The 22,036-nt window shown below is 57.5% G+C and overlaps 1 protein-coding gene and 1 long non-coding RNA gene across 5 annotated transcripts in view; one reads left to right on the top strand and one right to left on the bottom strand.

The window, feature by feature from the left end:
* Positions 1–3,954: 3,954 nt before the first annotated feature.
* The window catches only part of LOC142432002 (uncharacterized), a 189,966-nt gene continuing 171,884 nt past the window's right edge, over positions 3,955–22,036 (top strand). The window contains exons 1-2 of one of the 2 annotated variants that reach the window (XR_012780862.1): positions 3,989–4,067; positions 7,043–7,183. This is a non-coding gene — a long non-coding RNA (uncharacterized LOC142432002). Of the gene's footprint in view, positions 4,068–7,042; positions 7,184–22,036 lie in introns of both variants that reach the window. The other variant, XR_012780863.1, reaches the window with a different exon arrangement.
* On the bottom strand, positions 9,396–18,911 carry LIPE (lipase E, hormone sensitive type). 3 transcript variants are annotated; one of them, XM_075536441.1, is made up of 9 exons: positions 18,376–18,911; positions 15,453–15,550; positions 15,225–15,378; positions 14,925–15,110; positions 14,439–14,733; positions 12,810–13,037; positions 12,395–12,571; positions 10,202–10,641; positions 9,396–9,842 (listed from the first exon to the last, which is right to left on the bottom strand). In XM_075536441.1, exons 1-9 carry the CDS (start codon positions 18,889–18,891, stop codon positions 9,603–9,605), a joined length of 2,334 nt encoding a protein of 777 aa, XP_075392556.1. In that variant the 5' UTR covers positions 18,892–18,911; the 3' UTR covers positions 9,396–9,602. The 3 variants fall into 3 exon arrangements, with proteins under 3 accessions (XP_075392556.1, XP_075392557.1, XP_075392558.1); XM_075536442.1 differs by having other exon boundaries at positions 15,225–15,370; positions 15,460–15,550; XM_075536443.1 differs by lacking the exon at positions 12,810–13,037 and having other exon boundaries at positions 15,225–15,370; positions 15,460–15,550.

Genomic DNA, 22,036 nt, shown 5'->3' with positions numbered 1-22,036 from the left:
CTGTCTCCATCTCTGGGTGTCTCTGTGTCCTCATTCTGGGGTCTCCTGTTGCAGCATCAGCATCTCCCCCTCCCCGCTGTATGTTTCTCTGTTTCCAGGTCTGTCCTGTAGAGGCAGCCATGGGGCTCCATCTCCCCCACCCCCCATCCAGACAACCAACGCTTTAGGGGTGTGATTCAGGGTCCGTCATCCCAAGAGAACTCGAGGATGCAACCTGAACTGAGTTTCTTCTCCTCTTCCTGGCACCGCCTGGGAGCCCCAATTAGATGCAACAACTCCTATCAATGAGGAAATCCAGGCTGGGGAAGCTGTGAGGTGGCTGTTTGGGGGGGTGGCTGAGGCGGGAGCATGGAGCTGGAAGGAGAGAGACTTGATGGCGAAGGGCAGGGGCTGAGGTGTACAGTCATTCTCTAGCCGCCTGGTCCCATCCCCTTCACATAAACCCCAGACCCAGTTAAATGCCAAACTCGGATAAGCACCAACTCTGTCTGCTTCTGAGTGTGTCCCAAGTACTCACTCTACGAAGGGAGAATGGATGCGTCCCGAAGGTGGTGTCGGTGAACAGTATTGGATAAGCCGGGGGACGATGTCACAAGCCTGGACAACTCAGTCTGAGAGAGAACCAAGGCGGCGGCCGGAAAGCGAGGATGGTGAGACTAGGACCACCTTCCTTTGAACCAGTCTTCCGGAAAGGTCTCCCCACAGACAGACACTGTTCCCTGGAGTAGAGGGTCTGTGGACGTGGGGCAGAGTGACACCGTTGCCACCACAATGACCCTCAATGAATGGACCACCAAGAGCCTGTGGGACCGGGTGATGCTTTGTCCTGTGGGATGTTAGGTCCCCTGGAGGAGTCCCGACCAAGGGGGGGGGGCCCAAATAGATCATGAGACAGTGCTTACACGGACCAAGCGTCCATCGTTGAATCTGAAATGCAAATGTAATGGCAAGTCCTGTATTTTGACTTGCTGAATCTGGCGGCCCTGCCTGCAGAGACACAGGAATGCAGGCTCCTAGCCCTGACTTTTCCCAGAACCCAGGAAAGAGTCTAAGAGTCTTGGTCCCTACATCCCTCCTCCCCTCAGGCACAGGCATCAAGGCACCAACCTCTCCCTGAAACCCATGGGTCCAGAATCTGCCCCCGCTACTCCCTCAGGACCCATCTCCTGCCCCCATCCTTCCCTCAGACTCTAGATGTCTGGGCCCAGTCTGGGTCCAGTTGCCCCATATGGGTTTCACAAGGCAGGTGGTTCTATCCATGACCCTGGTGGAACCGGTTGGGTTGAGTAGACAAGGGAGGTGCCCCCCCCCCCACCCTTCTCATTCCTAAACCTGCTGCTTCCTTGAGGACCAGCCCAGAGTGACCGAGGGAGCTCAGGGTGTGCCCCTGTGTCACCCTGAGTGTGTGTGTGTGTGTGTATGTCTCCCAAGAAACTGTGAGTCTGTCTGTGGGGGTGACTGGTGTGATGTTCCGCCTTTGTGCTGGTTTCTGAGTCTAGAGACTTGAGGGAGATGATCTTTTCTATCTCTGTGTCTCAGTTGCCCTCCCCAGGCAGCTGTTTTTGGGTGTGCTCGCAGTTGCGTGTTGTGCACCTGTTATTCTGATTGGATCCAGGGGGCCATGGTGTGTCGCGTGATGGCTTGTGTGGTGGCCAAAAGCATGGCTGCTGTGGATGCTGGGGCCACAGAACCTGGGCCCAAACCTTCTGTCTGCCTGCCTTTTCTGGGCCTCTATTTCCCCATCTACAAAATGGATGGTTACCAACAGGGCTGCTGAGTGGGCCAAGCCAGTGAATTCCCATAAAGCGTGGTGAGCGGATGACGGGGATTGCTGGGCATGGCAGTAAACCTTGGCTAGTGAGCCTTCTGGTGGTTGGGCACATCATTGCATAACTGGGATGTGTGTCGGCTGTGCCCGTGGACTTGGGTATTCCCGCCTGTGTGGGTGATTCCGTGCTTGTATTGCTTGTGTCTAGGCTCTTAGGCGTGTGATGCTCTGATGCTATGGGTATCCCCATGAGAACACGTGCTGGTGTTGAGCCGGCTCCCCTGTTTGGAAGGGCGGGGGATGTGTGTGTGTTTGGGGAGGGGGGGTGTCTTCATGACCTCTCTTTCAGCCTCAAGGCCATACCTTTACCTGCTCCACAGATGACCCTGGGAGGAGGCCTTCTTCCCAAACGAGTCTCTGTTTCTCCCTAATTGGGATGATGGGATGGGTGGGCCAAGTCAGCGCCTTCGGGAGAAACACAACGGTGAAAGGGAAGGTGGGAGGAGATGGTGAGGCCAGAGAGAGACTGAGAAGTGGTAACAGGGAAACACAGAGAGATGGTGGGATGGGGTTGAGAAAAAACTGGACAGACAGAGGGGTGTGGGTGTTTGTGTACCCATTTATTCAACTTTTGTGGAGCCCCTGCTTGTGTGACAGCACCTGTGGTGGGTGGCATCTGCTCAAGGTCTGACGTCGGGGTGGGGAGAAGAGAGACTTATAGAGTTGAAGACCTTCAGGTGGCCCACTTGTTTCTGTGGTGGGCCACCATGACAGATATCGGGAAGATGAATGATAGAGGGGAGAGACAGAGAGAAAGAAGGAGGAGGAAGAGGCAGAGAAGAGAGAGGAAGAAGAGAGATCCCTGCTCAAGCTAGTGCTCCCCAAATCCTGATCTGTTTGGATCAAAGAATAGAGATAGTGGGGGGTGGGGGGGTGGCGGCGGGAAAGGCCTCTCCCAAGCCAGGGGCACCCCCGTGCATCATTCTCTTATCATTTTTTTGGGATAATGACATACCTGCCACTTCCTAATCACTATTTTCCACCCTAACATGTTCCACACCCACAGAAAGAATTAGATGTCTTTTATCATATGGTCAGAGGCGACAATACCCTGGAGTAGAGCCTCATCCTTGGTCCTTCATCCTTCAGAACTCAGCCCCCACCTCCCCCAGGACCCAGTCCCTCTCCTTTTGTTCTCTGCCCAACAGCCCCACCACACCTCCCCCTCTCTGGGCTGGTCTTTATCTTGTATGTTTATTTCCATCATCTTTGTGCATGTGGTTCTCTTGTCTCTTTACATCTGTATCTTTATTCTTTCCTGAGCCTCAATTTTCCTCACTCGTAAAATCGGGATGGTAATAATAATAATTCCATCTCTGAAAGCCATGATGAGTAAGTAACACGAGATAATTACATAAAGGGCTTAGTACACAATCTGGCCCCATAGTAAACTCAATACAAGAGGGCTGCTATTATTATTTGTTTTTATTGTTTTTATCTCTTCACACCGGTATCTGTGTTTTTCTTCTTTGCTTCCACGTGAGTCTCCTGTCTCCTTCTTCTGTCAGCGGCAAGCAGGCAGCGTCCTGCCCCCATCTCCCCACTGCCTTCCACCCCAAACCCCATGACCCACACCATCGCTAGCTAATATTCAGGATGAGAACTTGTGCCTGTGAGGGACGCACAGGCTCCAGTCGGATAAAGAAATGTCTCATAAAATCTCGAGCCCCAAATCTGTCAACCCCGGAATTAGCCAGTTACTTTTGGGGTCCAGGGATCCCCTTCTCTAGATCCAGCTCTTCAAGTCCCCAGCTGCCTCTACCCTCAAGACCCAGCAGTCCAGGCCCCCAGTTCTTCCTCCCCTTGATCCCCAGTCTCTTCCTGCCCCAGGACCCAAGGGTGAGGCCAGCAAACAGCTCTGGTATGTGCCTCCAAAAACCCCATTCATCGCCATTCTGCAGCCGACCACGCCTTCCATTCCCGCCCCCTAATTCTCTCCAGGGGCGGGTCTGACGGGGCCTAGCAGCGATACGCTACCCGCGACGCCAGTCACGCTCATCCAGCCAATAGATACTCCCAGCTTCAGCTTCCCTTGGCGACTCCGGGCGCCGTTCTTGGAAGGCGGGGCCTGCAGCCCAACCCGGACAACGATAGGCTTGTGAAGACGCCAGTTTCTTCTGTTTGACCAATAGGCGTGGAGCCTGCGGGGCCGGCTTCCGGGTTCACGAGAGGCGCCCGGCCGGCTCCGCAGAGGCCCGAGTAGGCTCGCCGAGGGAACTGGTTCGGCGGGCTCGGCCGGGTAAGCCCTTCCCAGCACGCCCAGTTTGGGGATTCTGGACAAAGCTCGGGACAGGAAGGGTGACTTTCCGTGAGGTTCGCAGCGGAAGAAGGAGCGCAGGGAGGGCGAACCCGTTTACGCACCACTTTGCAGCACAGTCTTAAGATCTCCATCCATCCATTCACGCCCACTTCAACCGCAGCTTCCTCTGCGGCTCCGCCCCCGTCCTGTTCGCGCAGGCGTCCAGCCCCCCCTGTCCCCTGAATCCCCTCACTCACTGGTCCCCGCCCCTGCACACACCTCACCTACCCATTACGGAAACAAATGTTTCCCAGGGCTGGGTGATGGTGGTGACCCAGACCGCGTCGCGCCCGGGCCCTGCCCTCTGGTGCCCCTATGGACTTTGACAGGCAGGGGTGGGGGAACGAAGAAGAGAGCAGCGTACCTTATATGGGTTTGTGCCACCATCAGGAAAGAGCTTCCAGAAAGTTGAGGGCGCCCGGCTATCAAGATACAACGTGTGAGGTCTTAAAGGCTTGAAGGTAAACAAGTGGTCATCTAGCTGAGAAGCAACAAATCCCACATGAAGAAGCACACCTGCCTGTGTGATCAAGAGGTGTTGAAGGGATCAGTTATCAGGCATCAGAACAAAAAATCATATCATTGTGAATGAGGGGGAGTGGGGACCCAAAGCCCATTGAATTTCTGTAAGACATCCCCTTACAGAAGGGTAGCCGGGAGGAGACAAGCCAGTCAGGGTGCAGTGCAGAAATGATGAAACACACACCTTTCCTCTAGTTCCTAAATGCTTCTTACCCCCCTCCCACTATCATGATCCTAATTCTACCTTACAAACATGGTTAGACCAGAGGATGTACACTGGTACAGATAGGAACCGGAAACACAGGGAATCCAGAACAGATGATCCCTTCAGGACCAGTGGTGAGAGTGGCGATACCGCGAGGGTGGAGGGAGGGTGGGGTCGAAAGGGGGAACCAGTCACAAGGATCTTGTCCCCCTCCTGGGGGTTGGACAACAGTAAAGTGGGTGAAGGGAGACAAATGTACAAATGTGCTCGACATGATGGCTGTATGGATTGTATCAATTATCAAGGGCTTATGAGGGAAGGAGGAGTTGTACGAGCCCCAATAAAATGATTTTTTTTAAAAAGGAGCTTCCAGAGGTGGCTGGAGTAGGTGATAGGGGCAGGTGTGGCCCTGGGTAATGACAGAGAGGCATGAAGGAGAGAGTATTGAGTGTCTGCAGGGGCCCAGATGGAAGGCCAGTCTCTGTGGCCAGTGGAGGGAATTGCAAAGCTGGGATAGGATGAAGAAGTGGACAGAGGCACTGGGGAGCCATAGATGGTTTTAGAGCAGGGCACAGGGTCAGAAATGGAGCTAGAAGTAGAGGAATGAGATTAGAAGTCAGGAGCCCTGCAGGTGGGGCTGGGGGCAGGCACCCAGGTAGCATACGTGGAGAGATTAGCGGGGTGTGGGGGTGGGTGGGTGCTGGAGAAAACAGAATATTGAGATTGATGGGCTATGGAAGGAACCCTGGTGGCATAATGGTTATGCTTTGGGCTGCTTACCTCAAGGTCAGCTGTTGGAAACCACCAGACACTCTGTGGGAGAAAGATGAGGCTTTCTGCTCCTGTAAAGAGTTATTTACAGACTCAGAAACTCACCGGGGCAGGTCTACCCCATCCTAGGGTGTCCCTGAGTTGAAATCGCCTCAGTGGCAGTGAGCGGGTTTGAATTATTTTGGTGGCCTGTGGGACGAAGGGCTATTTGGAGTAAGGACAAAACTCTGGCTGAGGACAATGGGGCCATGTCTGAGAAGAGGACAGGAAGGAGTGGGTTCCGGGGTGACAGCTGTTTGGGCAGAGATGAGCAGTGGGCTCTGTGGGCTGGAGGGGAGGAGCTGTGACAGTGGTCAGGGCCTTCAGGGGGAGATCTGGGCTATGCCCTCCCTTCCATTTCAGGCTCTGACTCAAACCACTTGGGTGAATGAGGGCCTTCAGGTGAGGGTCTGTCTCCCATCATCCCCTCAGCAAACTGCCGTCCTGTGTCCCTCATTCCTTTCTAGCAGCATGCAAGCAGGTTCTAGTATCTTCAACACACACACACACACACACACACACACACACACACACACTCCTGCATGAAGCTCCCTCAAATTCTCTCTTATCTCCTTTACCACAACTACTTGTGGTACCCATTGGCTCCATCCCTCACCTTCTCCCAATTCAACCCACTGAAGTCTGGCTGCCCACCCCACAGCCCCACCACAGCTCTGGCCAAGGATTGTATTCTGGGCCTTACTTGACATTGACCCCGCCACCTGCCAAGAATTCCATTTCCCGTCTATTTGCTGGCTAGCGCCCTCCCTTTCCAGCTGCACCACACAGCTCTGCAGGACTCCCCCTCCACTGCCTACCCCTTTGCTGAAGCACCATCTTGGCCCTCTGCCATCTGTTCTCCCAGAGAAGTTTCTAGTCCCTCCGCTCCATCCAGAACTGAGTGTCCACACCACTCTCCCGCCTCTGGTTGTCCCTGCTCCGTCTTCTCCCAGGGCAAAGATGACCTTCCTGTCCATTTGCTGGCTATCCTAGATGTCTTGGTCCCTTTGTTGTCCCCCAACTCAAGGTTTAAACTCTATTCATTCAACATCAAATATGACTCTGAGGGTCTGTCCCTCTGCCCCACCCGCACGACTCAGGACCTGTGCCCCCAGCTCAGGTCTGCTCCCCCCCCCCACCCCCCCCACCCCCCCCCCCCCCCCCCCGCCTCTAGGCTCTTCCTTTGTTCCTAGAGCATCAGCCTCAGCCCTTTGTTGCTCTCATTAGCCTTGTAGATTGTTCCAGGGCCCCCAGTGGACCCTGCCCTTCCCCTGCTCAAAGCCCACCCACAACTGCCCCCTCCCCTGGTTTAGCCAGGATGTCACTTTGCAGGCTAAGGTGCGCATGACCCAAGCCATGGTATTTTCAATCATCTCAGATGCGTGTGAACGTTGGACACTGAATGATGACCGAAGAACTGATGCATGTCAACGGTGGTGTTGAAAATACCATGGCCTGCCAAAGGAACAAACATGTCTCGGAAGAGTTCCATCTAGAATGCGCCTTAGCGGCAAGGATGGTGAGACTTCCGTCTTTCATACTCGGGTCATGTGATTAGGAGAGATGAGTCCTTGGAAGACATCACACTTAGGAAAGTAGAGGGGAAGTGAAAAGGGCCTTCAACAAGGTGGGCTGACACAGTGGCTGCAAAAACAGGCTCAAACATAGCACATGGTGAGGCTAGCGTAGGACTGGGCAGTGTTTCTTTCTGTTGTACATAGTCACTGTGCACCTAACCACCACCACACCTGGAGACGGTGCAAATGGCATTCCAGGGTCCGAGGATCTGCCCCTAAGGACCACTCCAGGGCCCTCAGGCCACTGCCCACTTTGCACTTGACTTCCTCGCCAAGCAGAGGTCTTCAACCCTGCTTCCTGGCTCCCACAACTGTAAGTTGGTCCACTCTTTACAGCCAAGCTGGATCCTGTCTTTTGTGATGCCCACCTTGGCAAATGAAGTGGAGCAGCTGTGTCTGTGCCTGTTTCCTTCTGCCCCCAAGCTCAGGACGGGACACCCCTTGCCAGGGACGTCCTCTCTGTTCCAGACCCAGGGTCTGCAAAGGGTAAGGCTGCAGAGTATAGTTGGGTGGACCGAGTGACTATGCACAGTGGGCTGGGCTTGTGCCATTGTTTGTTCCTGGTGCTATCAACAGAATATGCCTTGGATTTCAAGAGGTTGGTGGTTCGGATACACTCAGCAGTGCCACGGAAGTAAGCCCTGGAGATCTGCTTCCTTAGAAATTACTGCCTAGGAAGCCAGATGGAGTTTCAATCTGAAATGGCTGCCCTGCAGCAGGCTTGGTCTTGTGCCTCATCTTTTGGGTGCCCAGTGTTTGACTTCTTGCTAGCTTTGGTCTGGTTCTCTAGGGAGTTGAGGAGGCACGAGAGCTTTTAGGACCCAAGACATGGTCATCTTTTCCTGCTTGGTGCTGGCCTGGGCTTATAAAGGGGAGTAGTTTTTAAAAATTTTATTAGGGATTCATACACCTCCCATCACAATCCATACATACATCAATTGTGTCGAGCACATTTGTACATTCTTTGCCCTCATCATTCTCACATTTGCTCTCCACCCAAGCCACTCCATCAGGTCCTCATTTTTTCCGCTCCCTCATGAACACCTGATAATTTATAAATTATTTTGTCATTATCTTGCTCTGTCCCACATCTCCCTTCCCCCACTTTTCTGTTGTATGTGCCCCAGGGAGGAGGTCACAACGTAGATCCTTGAAATAGGTTCCCCCTTTCCACCCCACCCTCCGTATTCCCTCCCAGTATTGCCACTCACACCACTGGTCCTGAAGGGATCATCCGCCCTGGTTTCCCTGTTTCCAGTTCCCATCTGTACCAGTGTACCTCCTCTGGTCTAGTCAGATTTGCAAGGTAGGATTCGGATCATGACAGTGGGAGGGGGGAAAGGAAGCATTTAGGAACTAGAGGAAAGTTGTATTTTTGATCGTTGCTACATTGCAAGGGGGAGTAGTTTTCTGATGTCACAGAGCAGTCACTCTGAGGACTAAGGTGGGCCTGATCAAAGCCCTGATATTTTTCACCTCCTATGCGTATGTGAGCTAGATAAGGGAGCCTGGGGAAGGATTGATGCATTTGAATCTCGGGGTTGAATATTGAATATACCTGGGGACTATTCAGAACACACACATCTGACTTGGTAGAAGTTACAGTCTGGATTTCATCAGAATACTTGGGACATGTTATCAGGAGATGGCTCTCTGGTGAAAGATGATTGGGCGTGGTGACTTCAACAATGGACTCAAATAGGTACGACAGAGGACAGGGCAGGACTGGGTACTGTCTAGGGGCATCGGGTGCACCTAAGGGCACCGACCACCACCACCTTAGTTAGGGACCGGGGAGATGGGTCTGGGGAACCTCAAGGGGCAGGTGAGAACCCAGAGCCCCCCAGCGCTCTACCTGACTGACACCGCAGGGTGAGCTGTGTCTGGCTGGGTTCACGTCGGAATCCCGCCGCCCACACTCCCTTCCTTTCCCGGGGAGGGAAATTCATGCCTCCAGGTGTCCCGGTTCTCAGCCACTTGAGCGCGATGCTGCCCCCTGGTGACAACCACCGGCTCGAGAGAGGCCAAACTAGTTAATTAACTTTTATTTACAAAAGCACAAGAAATTGGAAGAAATCCACGGTCTCTCGGCGCCGTGGCGGTCGCCGCAGCAGCAGGTCCAGCTCTCGGCGACTGGTGGGTGTGTTGTGTGTGCGTGTGCTCGCCCCCCCTCCCAGAGGCCGGGGTCCCGGCCTGCAGCGCCCGCCCCATCCCGGTCTCCAACTCCAGGCACCGCTCGCGCCCTCCTGCCGTGCCCTGGGGTCCGGGGCCGCATTCACCAGCGAGGCCGGCGCAGGTGGGAACCAGAGGCCTTTAGTACCGCCCCCAGCCCCGCCCCCTCCCTGGGCCCCGCCCCCTGGCTCAGGCCGGCGGCGTGCGCGGGGGCGTGGCGCGCTCGGCGGGGCCGGGCGGGGCCAGCACCTGGCGGATGCGCTCCACGCACAGCGCCGCGGCCTCCCGCGTCTCGCGACACAGCGCGGCCAGGCTCAGGAAGCCGTGCGGCAGGTCCTCCACCACGCGCAGCGTCACCGGCTGGCCCAGGCTGCGCAGCCGCCGCGCGAACATGACCGAGTCGTCCAGCATGGGGTCCAGCGCGCACGCCTGCGGAACATCGGGGGTGGGGCCGCAAGCGGGACAGAGGACGGCAGGGGGCCGGGAAACCGACGGACACGGGGGAAGCGGGGAGAGGAGGGGTTGGGGCCACAGGTGGGAAAGTGGGGAGAAGAGAATGAGTTTGGGCACTCCGGGCCCGGCCACTGCCCTTCCCCGTTATTTGCCAAGCCCAGGGCCGCCCTCCGATTCCGCGTCCAGAGCCAGGCACCCATTGGGATGGCCAAACTCCAAACATTGGCCTTCTCTAGCCCCCAGACTTTGTCCTTTCTGGGCACACCTCTCCTGGCCTCACCCACCCTGGGCGCTATGTCACCCACCCTGGGTGCAGCCCCCTCCGCGTCGCTCACCACGAGGTGCACGGGCGGTAGGCTCTCCAGCATGCAGTCGGGAGCCAGCAGCGGCGACATGAAGGGGTTCTTGGCCATGGGGGAAAAATACAGGGGCATCTGCGTGGCTGCCTGGCTCGAGCGCCGCGGATGGAAGCCCTCCGGGAAGGCGGCGCTGGCACAGGTGCCAGAGCTGCGGCTGCGGTCCGGGGAGCACAGTTTATTGATGGTGTCAGCCTCTTCGGACATCTCCTCTGGCCCCAGTAAGAAGTTGACATCCGAGGGCTTGGAGGGGCCCAGGGTCTCAGCGGACAGCGACGTGTTGCAGGTGTTGGACACCTCAGAGCTGCCCTTGAGGCTCAGGTCTTGCACGGTCAGGCTCTTGATTGGGTCGGGGCCCAGCGGGACCTCGGGCTGGGCCAGCGCTGCTTCGGACACGCTGCGCCGCATCGGCATTGGCTCTGCGAGAGGGTCGGGGTCAGAGGCCTGGCCACCCATTGGCTGGCTGGTAGGACAGTGCCCGTGGAGGGGCTGCTCCTAGCCCTGTGGTGACCTGGCTGCCAGGTTCAAGAGTTTGTACCCCACCAGTCCCCTGGGGGTGGGGCTGTGTGGTAGAGGAGGGGCTTCTTAACAGGTTGTGTGTGTTGAGGGAGAAGGGCGGCAAGTCAGTGGACCGTTGGGCCCCTGTTCCCCATTTTGTATATCGGAGACACAAATAGTACACCTCACAGAAGTGTCAAGCTCAGTTGGGCACGGGGCAAGATTAGGCCCCAGACTCCAGAGATGGTCGTGAACTAGCAGTGTTGTTTTATTGTCCCCTTCTCCCCTCCAGCACATTCCTATGGCTAAAGATTCCCGAGGCAGAAGGTGTAACACACACATGCACACACAAACATACACACACGAGGCACTTCACAGGTTGAAAGAGGCTGGGGCCACAGGTGATTTCAGAGACCGCCTCACCTGTGGCCACAAAGGTCTGCTCTCCATAAAAAGACCTTGTGTCCTGTATTTGTATCCCTCCCCTTTGAGTGACCAGGCAAGCAGGTGCCCAAATGATGCCGCAGACAAGCATCAGGCCTGCGGGTGTGACTGCCTGGGCTTTGGCCTTGGCTTCAGCTCTGCTCCTTCCATCAGTCCCGTGTGGCTTGCACTAGGGCCGTACCAAACTCACTGCCATCCAGGGGGTGCCGACTCACAGCAGCCCTGCAGGACAGGGAGAACTGCCCCTGGGAGACTCCGAGCCGGTATCCAGAGTTGGTGGTTTCCAACTGTTGAGCTTTTGGTAACTACAGGGTCACCTGAGCTCCTACACCCCTAGATTTTTTCCATTTTTTTTTGTCTTTATAAATCCACTAAAGCAAACACAAGCCGGTATGGGAACAAGTGAATGCACAAGACCGAGAACCACTGCTGGAGCCAGTGGGATAGCACAGTTGGCTGGGGTTACAGCACAGACTGTCAGGGGTCTGGCATCTTCCGAGAGTAATCCCTGTGTACCAGGCCCTGCTGGGCACCTGACCAAATGATGTGTGTGTCACTATCACAATAGCCTTCTGAGGTCAGTTCTCGTATTGTACCCATTTCACAGAAGAGCAAATGAAGGCTTGCGGATACAGTTCTTTGCCCATGCCACCTCTTCTGAACTCATGTTCCTCCCCGTGGCTCCTGGTGCAGGTTCCCAAGGCTCTGAGGGTGCTGCACCCATCCAGGCACTCCTCCACTTCCTGAGGCTTCTCTAGTCTGATCTCCCTACCGTGGGCTGCTAAGCCAGTTCCTTGTGTGTGGAAAGGCTGGGGCCGTTGCTCAGAGGCCCAGGAGACATGAGTGGAGTCTGCAGAACTGGAAACCAGGCCTTGGGAGTCAACTCCCCCGGGTGTGAGCGCCTCCCTGGAAAGTCTGTATAGCGAGCAAAGCCTACAGCTCCCGGGGCTCTGAGATGAGCTGGGGGACCAGGGGCCCTAGAGTCTCCAGGATGAGGACTTTGTGGAAAATCAAGGCTTTGTGGCAGGGTGGAGGGATGGAATGGGGTGGTGATGGGGTCGAGGGGCTGGAAAAGGGCGGTAGTGGGGAGAAGCAGGGGTGTGGGTTGGTGCTGGGAGGAGGGATGGGTGTGGAGTGGGAGTGAAGGAGGGACCTGTGGGTGGTGGTGGTGGTGGGAGAAGGGACAGGTGAGGTGTGGGGGTGGTGGGAAGGACTTAAGACCTCACTCACCGGCCGTGGGTGCTGAGGTCTTGTGGGACTTACGCCCACTGAACTCCAGGAAGGAGTTGAGCCACGAGGAAGCACCTATGCGGAGGTCTCGGAGCAGCAGGGCTGTGTCCCTCCGCACCAGCCCCATCACGCCCAGCGCCTTCTGGTCGGAATCCGAGTGCTCCTCTGTCTCGATACCTGGGGGTGGGGGTGGGGTGGGCATTGGGCTGGTCTCTCTGGGGATCCAGTCTCAGTACCCAGAACTTCAGATCCCAGGCGCCCAGAATATTTATTATTTCCGTAGGCATGAAGGCGCTCAGATTTCTGTCCCTTGTTCCAAGTCCCCACCCGAGCCTCCCTCAGACCCAGGAGCCCGGTCCCTAGCCCTTCTCCCTACAGGACCTGTGGGCCCCCAGCTCTGTGGACGGGGCCTCACCAGAGTAGGCGCTGACACACTTGGAGAGCACGCTGAGGGGCAGCAGAGGGTCCATGAGGCTCAGGAGGCGGGAGGGCGAAGCAGCGGACTGCAGCATGGTGGCTGGGTAGGCCGCCATGATGCCATCTGGCACTCGCACGCCGTAGGCCGCTGCGCGGAAGGTCACGGTGAAGCACAGGTTTCCCCCTGCACTGTCGCCTACCAGGCATATCCGCTCTCCGGTAGAGCCTAGGGTGGAGGGGACTGGTCACTGCTGGGCCTGTGGGCAGAGGGGGGCTAGGGCACGGCAGAGAGGAGGCCCGCTGCAGGCTTGGAGAAGCGGAGAACAGGGCTCACAGTTTAGCAGACTGCATGGTTAGAGACAGGCACTGTGAGGCGGGGGTAGGGACGGGTCAGGGACTCCTGGTGGCGCTGTGGGATAAGCACTGGATGGTTCAAACCTTCCATTCCAACCTTCTCCCTCGGGTCCCCTCACTCTAGCCCCAAGACTCCTCTCCCCTCCTTGGGTTCCCCACCCCTGCAGCCCTGCCCTTCCAGCTTGTGGCCAGCTGCTTGGACCTTATGCCCCATTGACCAGAGGAAACTGAGGCAGGGCGGACTCAGGGACAGAGCCCGGCCTTTCTGTGTTGGCAGCCTGAACCCAGACAGTGTACCCCGCTGGGGAGACCCCCCACCCTTTCTACCTACTTTCCTCCTGTCTGCCCTCCAGCCTCCTATGCTGGCTTGCCCAGCACTTCTGGACCTTGGGCCTCTTCCGGATCCTCTACGCCGGCGGTTCTCAACCTGTGGGCCCCGGGGTTGAATGACCCTTTCACAGGGGTCACCTAATACATCCTGCATATCAGATATTTACATGACGATTTGTAACAGTAGTGGCATTTCAGTGATGACATAGCAATGAAAATAGTTTGTTGGTTGGGGGGTCACCACCACATGAGGAGCTGTATGAGGGGGTGGCGGCATTAGGAAGGTGGAGGACTGCTGTTGTGAGCAGGCTCCAACTCCTGGCAGCCCTCCAGGGCCGAGCAGAACTGCCCCTGCGACTGCACCTTTACCGGAGCAGAGTCTCATCTGTCTCCCGTGGAGCAGCTCAGGGGTTCAAACTGCTGACCTTGTGCCACCTTATCCTCTCTGCCACCAGGGCTCCTCAGTGTGCCACCTCGAAAACTCACTGCCATGGAGGGCATGCTGATTCATAGCAGGAGGACCCTGCCCCCCCACATGCCCCCAGGTGTCTGAGACTCTGTTTATGGAAGTAGAAAGTCCAGTCTTTCTCCCTCGGAGCTGCTAGTGGTTTCAAACTGCTGACCATGCGGATCACAGAGTAATTACGTTACTCCACCAGGGGGTCCTCCGTTAAATGTCCCATGAGGTGCAAGATCCAGTGAGTTATCAGAGAACAAGAGGCTAAGGGCTGGCGCAGCAGACAGAAGGCAGAGGCAGACCTGATGGGTCTGGGTGGGTGTGGAGGGACGGGTGACAGAGGGCTGGGTGGCAGGGGTGCAAAGTCAGGGTGGGAAAGGGGTAGGCAGAGGGGGCGAGGCTGAGGTTTGCGGAACTTGGGGGGCTCCGTCCTGTAGGAGTGAGCGGTGGTTTGAAGCAGGATGAGGGTGGGGGGTCATAGCTCACCAAGGAGGGCACAGTTTGTGACGGCCCAGCAGTAGGCGTAGAAGCACTCCTCCAGGGCCCGGGGGAAGGGGGCCTCGGGGGCCAGAGAGTAGTCAATGGAGAGGATGGGGGTGCCCAAGTCCTGAGCCCAGCTCTTGAGGTAGGGCTCGTGGGACTTGGAGGTCTGGGCCACAAAGCCACCACCGTGGATGTGTATCACCAGGGACCGTGAGCGGGGGGCCTGCGGGGGCCGAGGCCGCAGCTCCAGGCTCCAGGGGCCCTCCGACTTCACCAGCTTGTTGAGCTCCTCGCTGTCCTGGGGGGCGGGGAGGGGGAAAAGGACGAGGTGTGCACAGATGGGCCTGGCCCTTACACCACTTCTAGTAGGCACGCTCAGGGGGCAGTCTGGGGCACAGGGAGTTGGGGTGTGAGCAGGACAGGTGTCGGGGGTAGGGACCCAGGGGTTGCCTTGCCTCCTGGGCTCAGCAGCCGAGGTGGGGACCCTACCTGCCCTTCCCTAAGGTCGTAGGAGATGAGCCGGACGAGGACGGGCCCGGGCCCCGTGTGGGCCAGCGGGGGCGAGATGGTGACGGTGAGCTTGGGGTCAGCAACCAGTGGCATCTCAAAGGCCTCGGGAGGCAGGCTGAGGAGGCGGCTTATCCTCACGTTGGCAGATGCTATGCTGGCCAGAGACTGGTGGGAGGGACCAGGGGGCGGCTGGGTGGGAGCTGCCCCTCACACAGCCCTCCCGCGCTCTCCTGGGGCCTCCGTCAGGAGTCAGGGACACAGCGGCCCCCCCGCACTCACCGACAGCACCTCGATCTCTGTGATGTTCCAGAAAGCCTTCCAGAAGTACACGTCCAGGTTCTGCGTGATGCGCTCAAACTCCGCCCCGCGCAGCTCGGGGTCGATGGCGAAGCGGCCACTGGTGAAGAGGGAGCTGGCGGTCACACCTGGGGGTCAGCAGGAGTGTCAGGGAGCCCCGCATGGTGTGCCAGGCACCGGGGGTGAGGCGGGGGGCAGGGCCCGGCGGCGGACTCACCGAGGCCGGTCTCGTTGCGCTTGTAGTGCTCCCCGAAGGACACCAGCCCGATGGCGATGGTCTGCAGGAACGGCCGGATGGCCGGCGTGAACTGCGGACAGATGGACAGACGTGGGGTGGAGGTCAGGCTTAGTGAGCAAGCACCAGGGACAAGCCCCGGGGGCTGCTTTTGCCTCAGCAAGGTCGCTGGAGAAAGAGGAGGTCATCTGCTCCCGTGAGATTGACAGCCACGGACACCCACAGGGGCAGCTCTACTCTGTCCTATAGGGTCTTTGTGAGTCAGCACCCACTCCAGGCTCGCTCACTGCTACTGAGTCCCTTCTGACCCCTAGCGGCCCTAGAGGGCTGGGCAGAGCTGCCTCTGGGTTGCGGAGCCTGTAACTCTTTATGGGAGTCGACAGCCTCCTTTTCCCCCAGTGGAACAGCTGGTGGCTTCCAACTGCGGACCTTGCGGTTAACACAGCTCCATGTGTAAGGACTACCCCACCAAGACCCCCTAACTCAATAGCGGTGGCTGCTAATATGGCTGTATGCCCGTCCTTCTTGTAGGTGTCCTCTGGAGCTGATGCTCTCGAAGGAAAAGCAAGAAAAAGACAGACTCCCTGCCATTGGCGCAGTGGGTTACGTGTCGGGCCGCTTCCCACCAGGTCAGCAGTTCAGAACCACCAGCTGCTCTGATGGAAAAAGATGAGGTTTTCTACTCCTATAACGAGTGACAGCCCAAAGAAAGAGTCTACCCTCCCGCCCCCAAATCAGGTTAACAAGACTCATTGTTATTGTTATATGCTACCTGAGTTCTTGAAGAGGAAGATAAACCAAAACTAAGCTCACTGCTATCGAGTTGATGCTGACTTATAGCAACCCTATAGGGCAGGGCACGACTGCCTCGTGGCCTTCTGAGGTTGTAACTCTTTACAGGAGTAGAAAGCCTCATCTTTCTCATTGGTGGTTTTGAATTACTGACTTTGGAGTTAGCAGCCCAAAGCATAACTGCTGTGTCCACAGGACCTCCTCCTTGAAGGGGCAAACACACAGACACACTTGGGGCAAATGATGATGCATCAGTGTCTCACACACGTTAGGTGTCGGTGAGTGCTCTGAAGGACAGACAGCAGATGGAGGGGATCCAGTGAGGACTATAGGTCAGGTTACTTAGCTGGGGTTCTCAGGAGGGGGCTTGTGGGGACATTTAGGAAGGTGCCCAGGTGGCTGTGCTGGGTGAGGGCCAGGTGGGACTGGAGTCGAGCGAGCAGGGAGGGGTGGGAGGTGAGGGCAGAGGAGGCGCTCAGAGTTGCCAGGGCCATGGGCTGCAGAATCTGGCTCCTATTGTGTGTAGGCTGGAGCCACCAGAGGGTAGACTCTGGCTCCTGTCATGTGTAGGCTGGAGCCACCAGAGGGTAGTGAGCTGGGAACAAGATGAGGGCACAGAGCCCCTGAGCGGCACGGGCTAGACAGTGGGGGGCCAGGAAGGCAAAGTGGAGATGGTCAGAGATGGGGATGGGGGGGGTGTCTTCAAACGGGAAGCCTGGGAGGGGGGCAGGTAGCTGATGTGAGTGAAAAGGGGAAATCAAGCCAAGGGAAAGAGGCCAAGAGAGGAGGGCTGCAGGGAGATGCTATTACAGCTAAGAGCCACCGGAGGCTGAGGCAGGGCAGTTGAGGAATCAGCCCTGGCCAGGGTCCAGCAGGGGACCCTTCCACTCATTCAGCAAACACTGGCCTGGGTCCTACTGGGTGCAGGGGCACAGGGCAGGAAGCTGGGATCTAGCTGGTGGAGGCCCCTGCCTTCCTGGGGGCCGACAGAGTGGAGGTGGACACCACCAGGGGTCCTGGGAGCAGTGCCCGGCGTTCTTGTCCCTGGCTGGGGCCCCGGTTGGCCAGGGAGTGGTGGAGGTACCAGGTCACTGTGGCTGCAGGGATGCCTCAGGTGGCCCTGGGATTAGCTCTCTCAGGGCTCCTAGGTCACAGGTGGATACAGGGAGTAGCACAATGGCTTGATCAACATTTGAGGATTTAGTCCGGGTGAGGGGAGGTTTCCTGAGGGCCAAAGGGTGTGTGGAGAGGTAGGTAAGATGGAGGTACAGGGAGACTGCCAAGTTCAGCATTCCCTGGGGTGAGGATGGAGTGGGGGAGAGTTGGCTTACCCAGATACTCCTGCTGGACTTCCTGGGTCCGCCAGACCCGGCTTGGACTTCGTGGGGCAAACTGGGTCTCTGCTCTGAGCCCGTGCCCCATCTGGAGTCCTAGACCCATTCCCCACCCAGGCCCGAGCTTCAGTGCGGAGAAGAGCTATACCTAAGGGTGCTTGGGGTAAGTGGAGGGTGGGAGGAAGCTTGCAGCTAGGGGTCGGGAGGCCTCCCCCCACCCCCACCCCCACCCCCCCGTGACGGACAATGGCTTCCTCTACCTCAGGCCCGCCAGCTCAGGCAGAGCTTCACTACAGAATCCGGGCTGGGCCCCTCTCCCCTTGAACCTGCAAAGTGGGGCTTGCACTGTCCTTCCATCCCAGGACACCAGGGGGAAAGAGTGTCGGAGTCCCCACCTTTGAGATTAACAGTGGCCATCCTTTTGGGGGTCTCAAACTCAAATGACTTCGGGGGCCACGCAGGTACCCTGAAATGAGTGTAGCTGGTGTCTGACAGCGTGAGAATCAGGGCTGACCAGAGACGGTGATTTCAGAGAGAACTCCCTACAGGGACACCCAGAGCCAGATTTTCTGTCTTTGGCAGGGTACCATCTGGCTGCATTTTTCCTTCTCTGACAGGTTTCTGCCTGGCACAGGCTGAAGCTTTTGTAGGTGTTCAGCCAGGTGCAGTGGCTCCGAGCCCCGGCTTTTCCTGCTAGATGGGGCTTCCAATCACCCCGATCACTGTGGCCACTCTGACGTGTCTGACCAGGTCCCGGGCCCCAGGGGCTCACCTGAAAGCCCAGGCAGCGGCCGTAGAAGCAGCCCTTGTGCAGCGTGACGTACTCACGCAGGAAGTCGGCGCTCAGCCCCTCGTCGCCCTCAAAGAAGAGCACCCCAGGCTGGTTGGCGGCCAGCAGGCGCTGGGCGTAGTAGGTCAGGGCACGGAGCTGGGTCAGCGCAGCCAGGTAGGCCTCCAGTTCTGCCAGGTTATGGCTGGCGCGGAAGAAGATGCTGCGGCGGTTAGCGGCCACATAGCGTGACTTGTGGAGGAGGTGGGCCAGGCAGCAGCGGGTGGTGTGCACCAGGCTGCGGTACCCATTGGCAGGCGTCTCGGAGTCCAGGTCGAAGTGGTGTGCCACGCCCAGCAGGCGGCCCAGCATTGGCAGGACCCCCAGTGCCTGCTCCCGGACACCGGTAAAGACGCCCAGCAGCCTCCGCACTGTCTCTCCAGGGCCCTGGCTGGAGAAGAAAGCTATGTTGTCTTCTGCCAGAGACACCAGCGCCTGGGTCATGGTGTGCAGGTCCATGCCAAGAGTGAGCCTAGAGGCTGTGGGCAAGAGGGGAAGCCTGTGAGGCAGGGCTGGATCATTCTGCTGGGGTCTGGGGGCACAGGAGCTTCCTTCTAAGACCTGGGAGTCCAGGCTCCCAGCTCCCCTTCCCTCAGGCTCAGCCCCCTCCTTCCTCCAATCCAGGGGTCCCAGGCTCCAGAGCCCTCTTCCCTCTAACCCAGGAGGTTACCTGCCGGTCTCCAGCACCTAGGACCTTAGGACCCCCTCCCCTTCCTTCCTCATGACCCATGAGCTTAGATCCCAGACTCTTCCTTCTGCCTCCTCAGGAGCCAGAAGTTCAAGGGCTCGGCAACTTTCTCCTGAAGACTTAAGACCCAGGAGTTCCTGCTCTCCCCGGTCTACAGTCTCTCTTGAAGTGTCAGTTCCCGACTTGCCTTCTCTTGGCCCCTGGGGCTCTGCAATGACCCAGGAGTCTGCCTGCCCCTCTTCCTTCCTTGCGGGGGGACCCAGGAATTCAGACTCCAAGGCTCTGAGACATTTGAACCTGGCTCCAAGCTGGTTTCCTCTCTCATGATCCAAGTGTCCATTGCCCGCTCCCTACCTCCCATTTCCCCTTCTGAGGTCCTGGCCATCACCCACTCACCCGCCTCCTTCACTAAAATTCGGGAGAATTAAGGCTCCAGCTTACCCATTCCCATCCACCTGGTGGCTTCCTCCCTTTCTGAACCCTGGAGTGGATTACCCACCCCACCCCCACTGCTTCTTAGTACATTCTGACTCCTATTGACCCAGGGGAGGGGGTTCCAAGCTGTGCATCTTTCTGGATGTCCATTATCAGCGAGGAGTGCTATCGGTTCCCTGTGGAGCCCCACCAAACTCCGGCCCCCCTCACCCCCACTGGGATTCTAGAAACTTTGTCCTACCTTCCCCCTCGCCCCTCCACCCCCCAGCCACGGGTCCCCCCTGGCCTCTGGCCATCCACTTGTCTGAGATTGCACAGGCCAGCCCTGCTCCCCAGCCTGTACAGCGGTACTTGGCTCTGACCTTGAACTTACTCCGGGACAAGAGCTGTCTGTGTGCTTGCTCATTTAATCTCACTAACCCTTGGAGACCCAAACGGCTGGGGCTCAGATCTCAGTTTCCATTGAGCATCCTCATGTTGGAGGAAAGGAAACGGAGGCTTCGGTCCAGAGTTGAAGGGTGCTCTTCGAATCCAGGGCTGCTCTTTCCCCCGGTCATTCCCTGGGAACAGAGCCTACTGCTCTGACTCAGAAACCTGGCCCTGAACCCCGTGCAGCCACCTGTCACGCAGGTCCTGGACAAGCTGCCCTTGCCCTCTTGGTGGAGATTTTGCCCACCGCCCAGAGAACCCTCCCTCACAACTTCCCAGGCTTTCTCCTTTCTCTCTCCACCCCCGACTGGCCTTGGCGGCAGCTATTCCTGCCTCTCAGCTGGCTGCCCACTCACCCCTCCCAGGCCTCTTCCAATTCTGAGACTGTGGTCAGTGCCGGGAGCAGCCTGGGGCGATAAGACTCGGGGAGGGGCCTTGGCTGTCCTGGGTGTGGCCACCCTTCTCCACCTCCCACCCAGAGAGGGCAGAGAGAACCACGTGCAGTAAACAGAGCCCAGAGCCCAACTCCCTGCCCCCTCTGCCTGCTCCCAGCACCAGGGCATTGGAGATCTTGCTACGATCTTTTGCCCCTCCATTCCAGGCCCCTGGAGTCTAGATCCCAGCCACCTGGAGTCAAGGCCCGAGCCCCCTCCTCCCTCACAGCCCAAGGTCCCAGCCCCAGCCCAGCTGTTGCCACTCACGCAGCCAGGCTGCCCTCACTCTTTCCCAAGTGTATTCAGGGAGCCAAAGGCCCTGCCATCTTTGCCCCGCCCGTAGGCTGGCCCTGGCACAGCCAGCCCCAGCTGTTTGGGGGAGGGAAAAGAGGGTAGGCAGCCCTGCTTGTCCCTTCTAGGACAAAAGCCGATGAAGGGCAGTGCCAGGCTCAGAGGCTGGGTCAGGGTTGGGGGCCTGAACCCCAGTCCTACTGTGTGCTGCTCCTTCATAGCCCATCCCGTGGTGACTGTCATCCCCATATCCTCTGAGGCTTGGCTCGGAGACACACTCACCTGTTTCTCTGTCTGCTCCTTTCTGGCCTCAGCTAGGAGTTGCTCATTCCCTAACTGCTCTGTCCCAGCTGAGATAAGGCTCCCCTGTCCCGAGGGTTCGGGGATGGGGCGGTTGGTGGTGGTGGTGCCTATTTCCTGCCCTGACATTAGACCTTCCAGCAGTTCACACATTTTGCAATGATACACTGAGTTGTTTACATGCTTTGAGGGACAACCAGGTGTTAGGGCTGTTGTAAAGCTTAGTGTGTGGGGCTCCTTCGGGTTGGGGGCAAAAACAACTCTTGCCAGGTGACTTCCATTCATAGGGACTCTCTAGGACCCAGTCCAAGTGCCCCATGGGGTTCCCCAGGCTGAAAATCTTGATGGGAGAAGTCAGCCTCACCTTTCCTCTGCAGAGCCGGCCGGGTGAACCTTCTCATCAATAGCGGAGCGCTTCAGATTACAAAATGCTATTGTCAACAACTGTCAACGATGACAATGGAATCAACACGCTGACACAGACATACATGCAGGCAATGAGGAGCAAACCACACTGAGTACAAGGAAGAAAAAATGTCCAGGAATTGACTGGGGCGATGGTTACACAACTGTTAGGATTGTGACTGAACTATGGATATGTAGGTGTGCGCACTGTAGCCTAGTGAAACTGTTAAAAATAAAGTAGATACAAATGATCATGTATAGCGCCTTGGAAGGGACTATGGAAGCAGGAGGTCATCTTATCTGGGTGGCTGTAGGCGAACTCTAGGTCTCCCTCCCCAGGGGGCCATCCCTATGAGGGTCCCGTTGGGGGCTGAGCACACAGAAGGTGCTCAGCAAACCTGTGCTGTAGGAAGGCAGGCAGGTATGAGAAGCCATGGTGGGGCTGGAGGGGTGGATAGAAGGGCAGACAGACAGGTGGACAGAGGGGCAGACAGGCCTTGGGAGACAGCTCCAAGGTGAGTTGGCCTTGACACTGGGACACAGGGCCCACACCATGTGCTGGTGGATTGTGGGTGAGGCTTGTTTCCACATCTGGAAATGGCAGTTGGCACTCTGTCCAGAT

Source organism: Tenrec ecaudatus, chromosome 18 (genome assembly GCF_050624435.1).
Source record: "Tenrec ecaudatus isolate mTenEca1 chromosome 18, mTenEca1.hap1, whole genome shotgun sequence".
Lineage (NCBI taxonomy): Eukaryota > Metazoa > Chordata > Mammalia > Afrosoricida > Tenrecidae > Tenrec > Tenrec ecaudatus.
The sequence above is the reverse complement of the archived record's forward strand: the minus strand, read 5'-3'. Positions and strand labels throughout refer to the sequence as shown.

What these genes read in the sequence shown, in the direction of transcription:
- LIPE (XM_075536441.1), bottom strand. Translation starts at nt 18,891, where the DNA reads ATGGACCTGCACACCATGACCCAGGCGCTGGTGTCTCTGGCAGAAGAC. An exon ending in GAGACCGGCCTCGGTGAGTC is followed by an intron (nt 15,379 to 15,452) that starts CGCCGCCGGGCC and finishes ACACTCCTGCTG; the next exon opens with ACCCCCAGGTGTGACCGCCA. An exon ending in CACAAACTGTGCCCTCCTTG is followed by an intron (nt 13,038 to 14,438) that starts GTGAGCTATGAC and finishes CCTCCACCCTAG; the next exon opens with GCTCTACCGGAGAGCGGATA.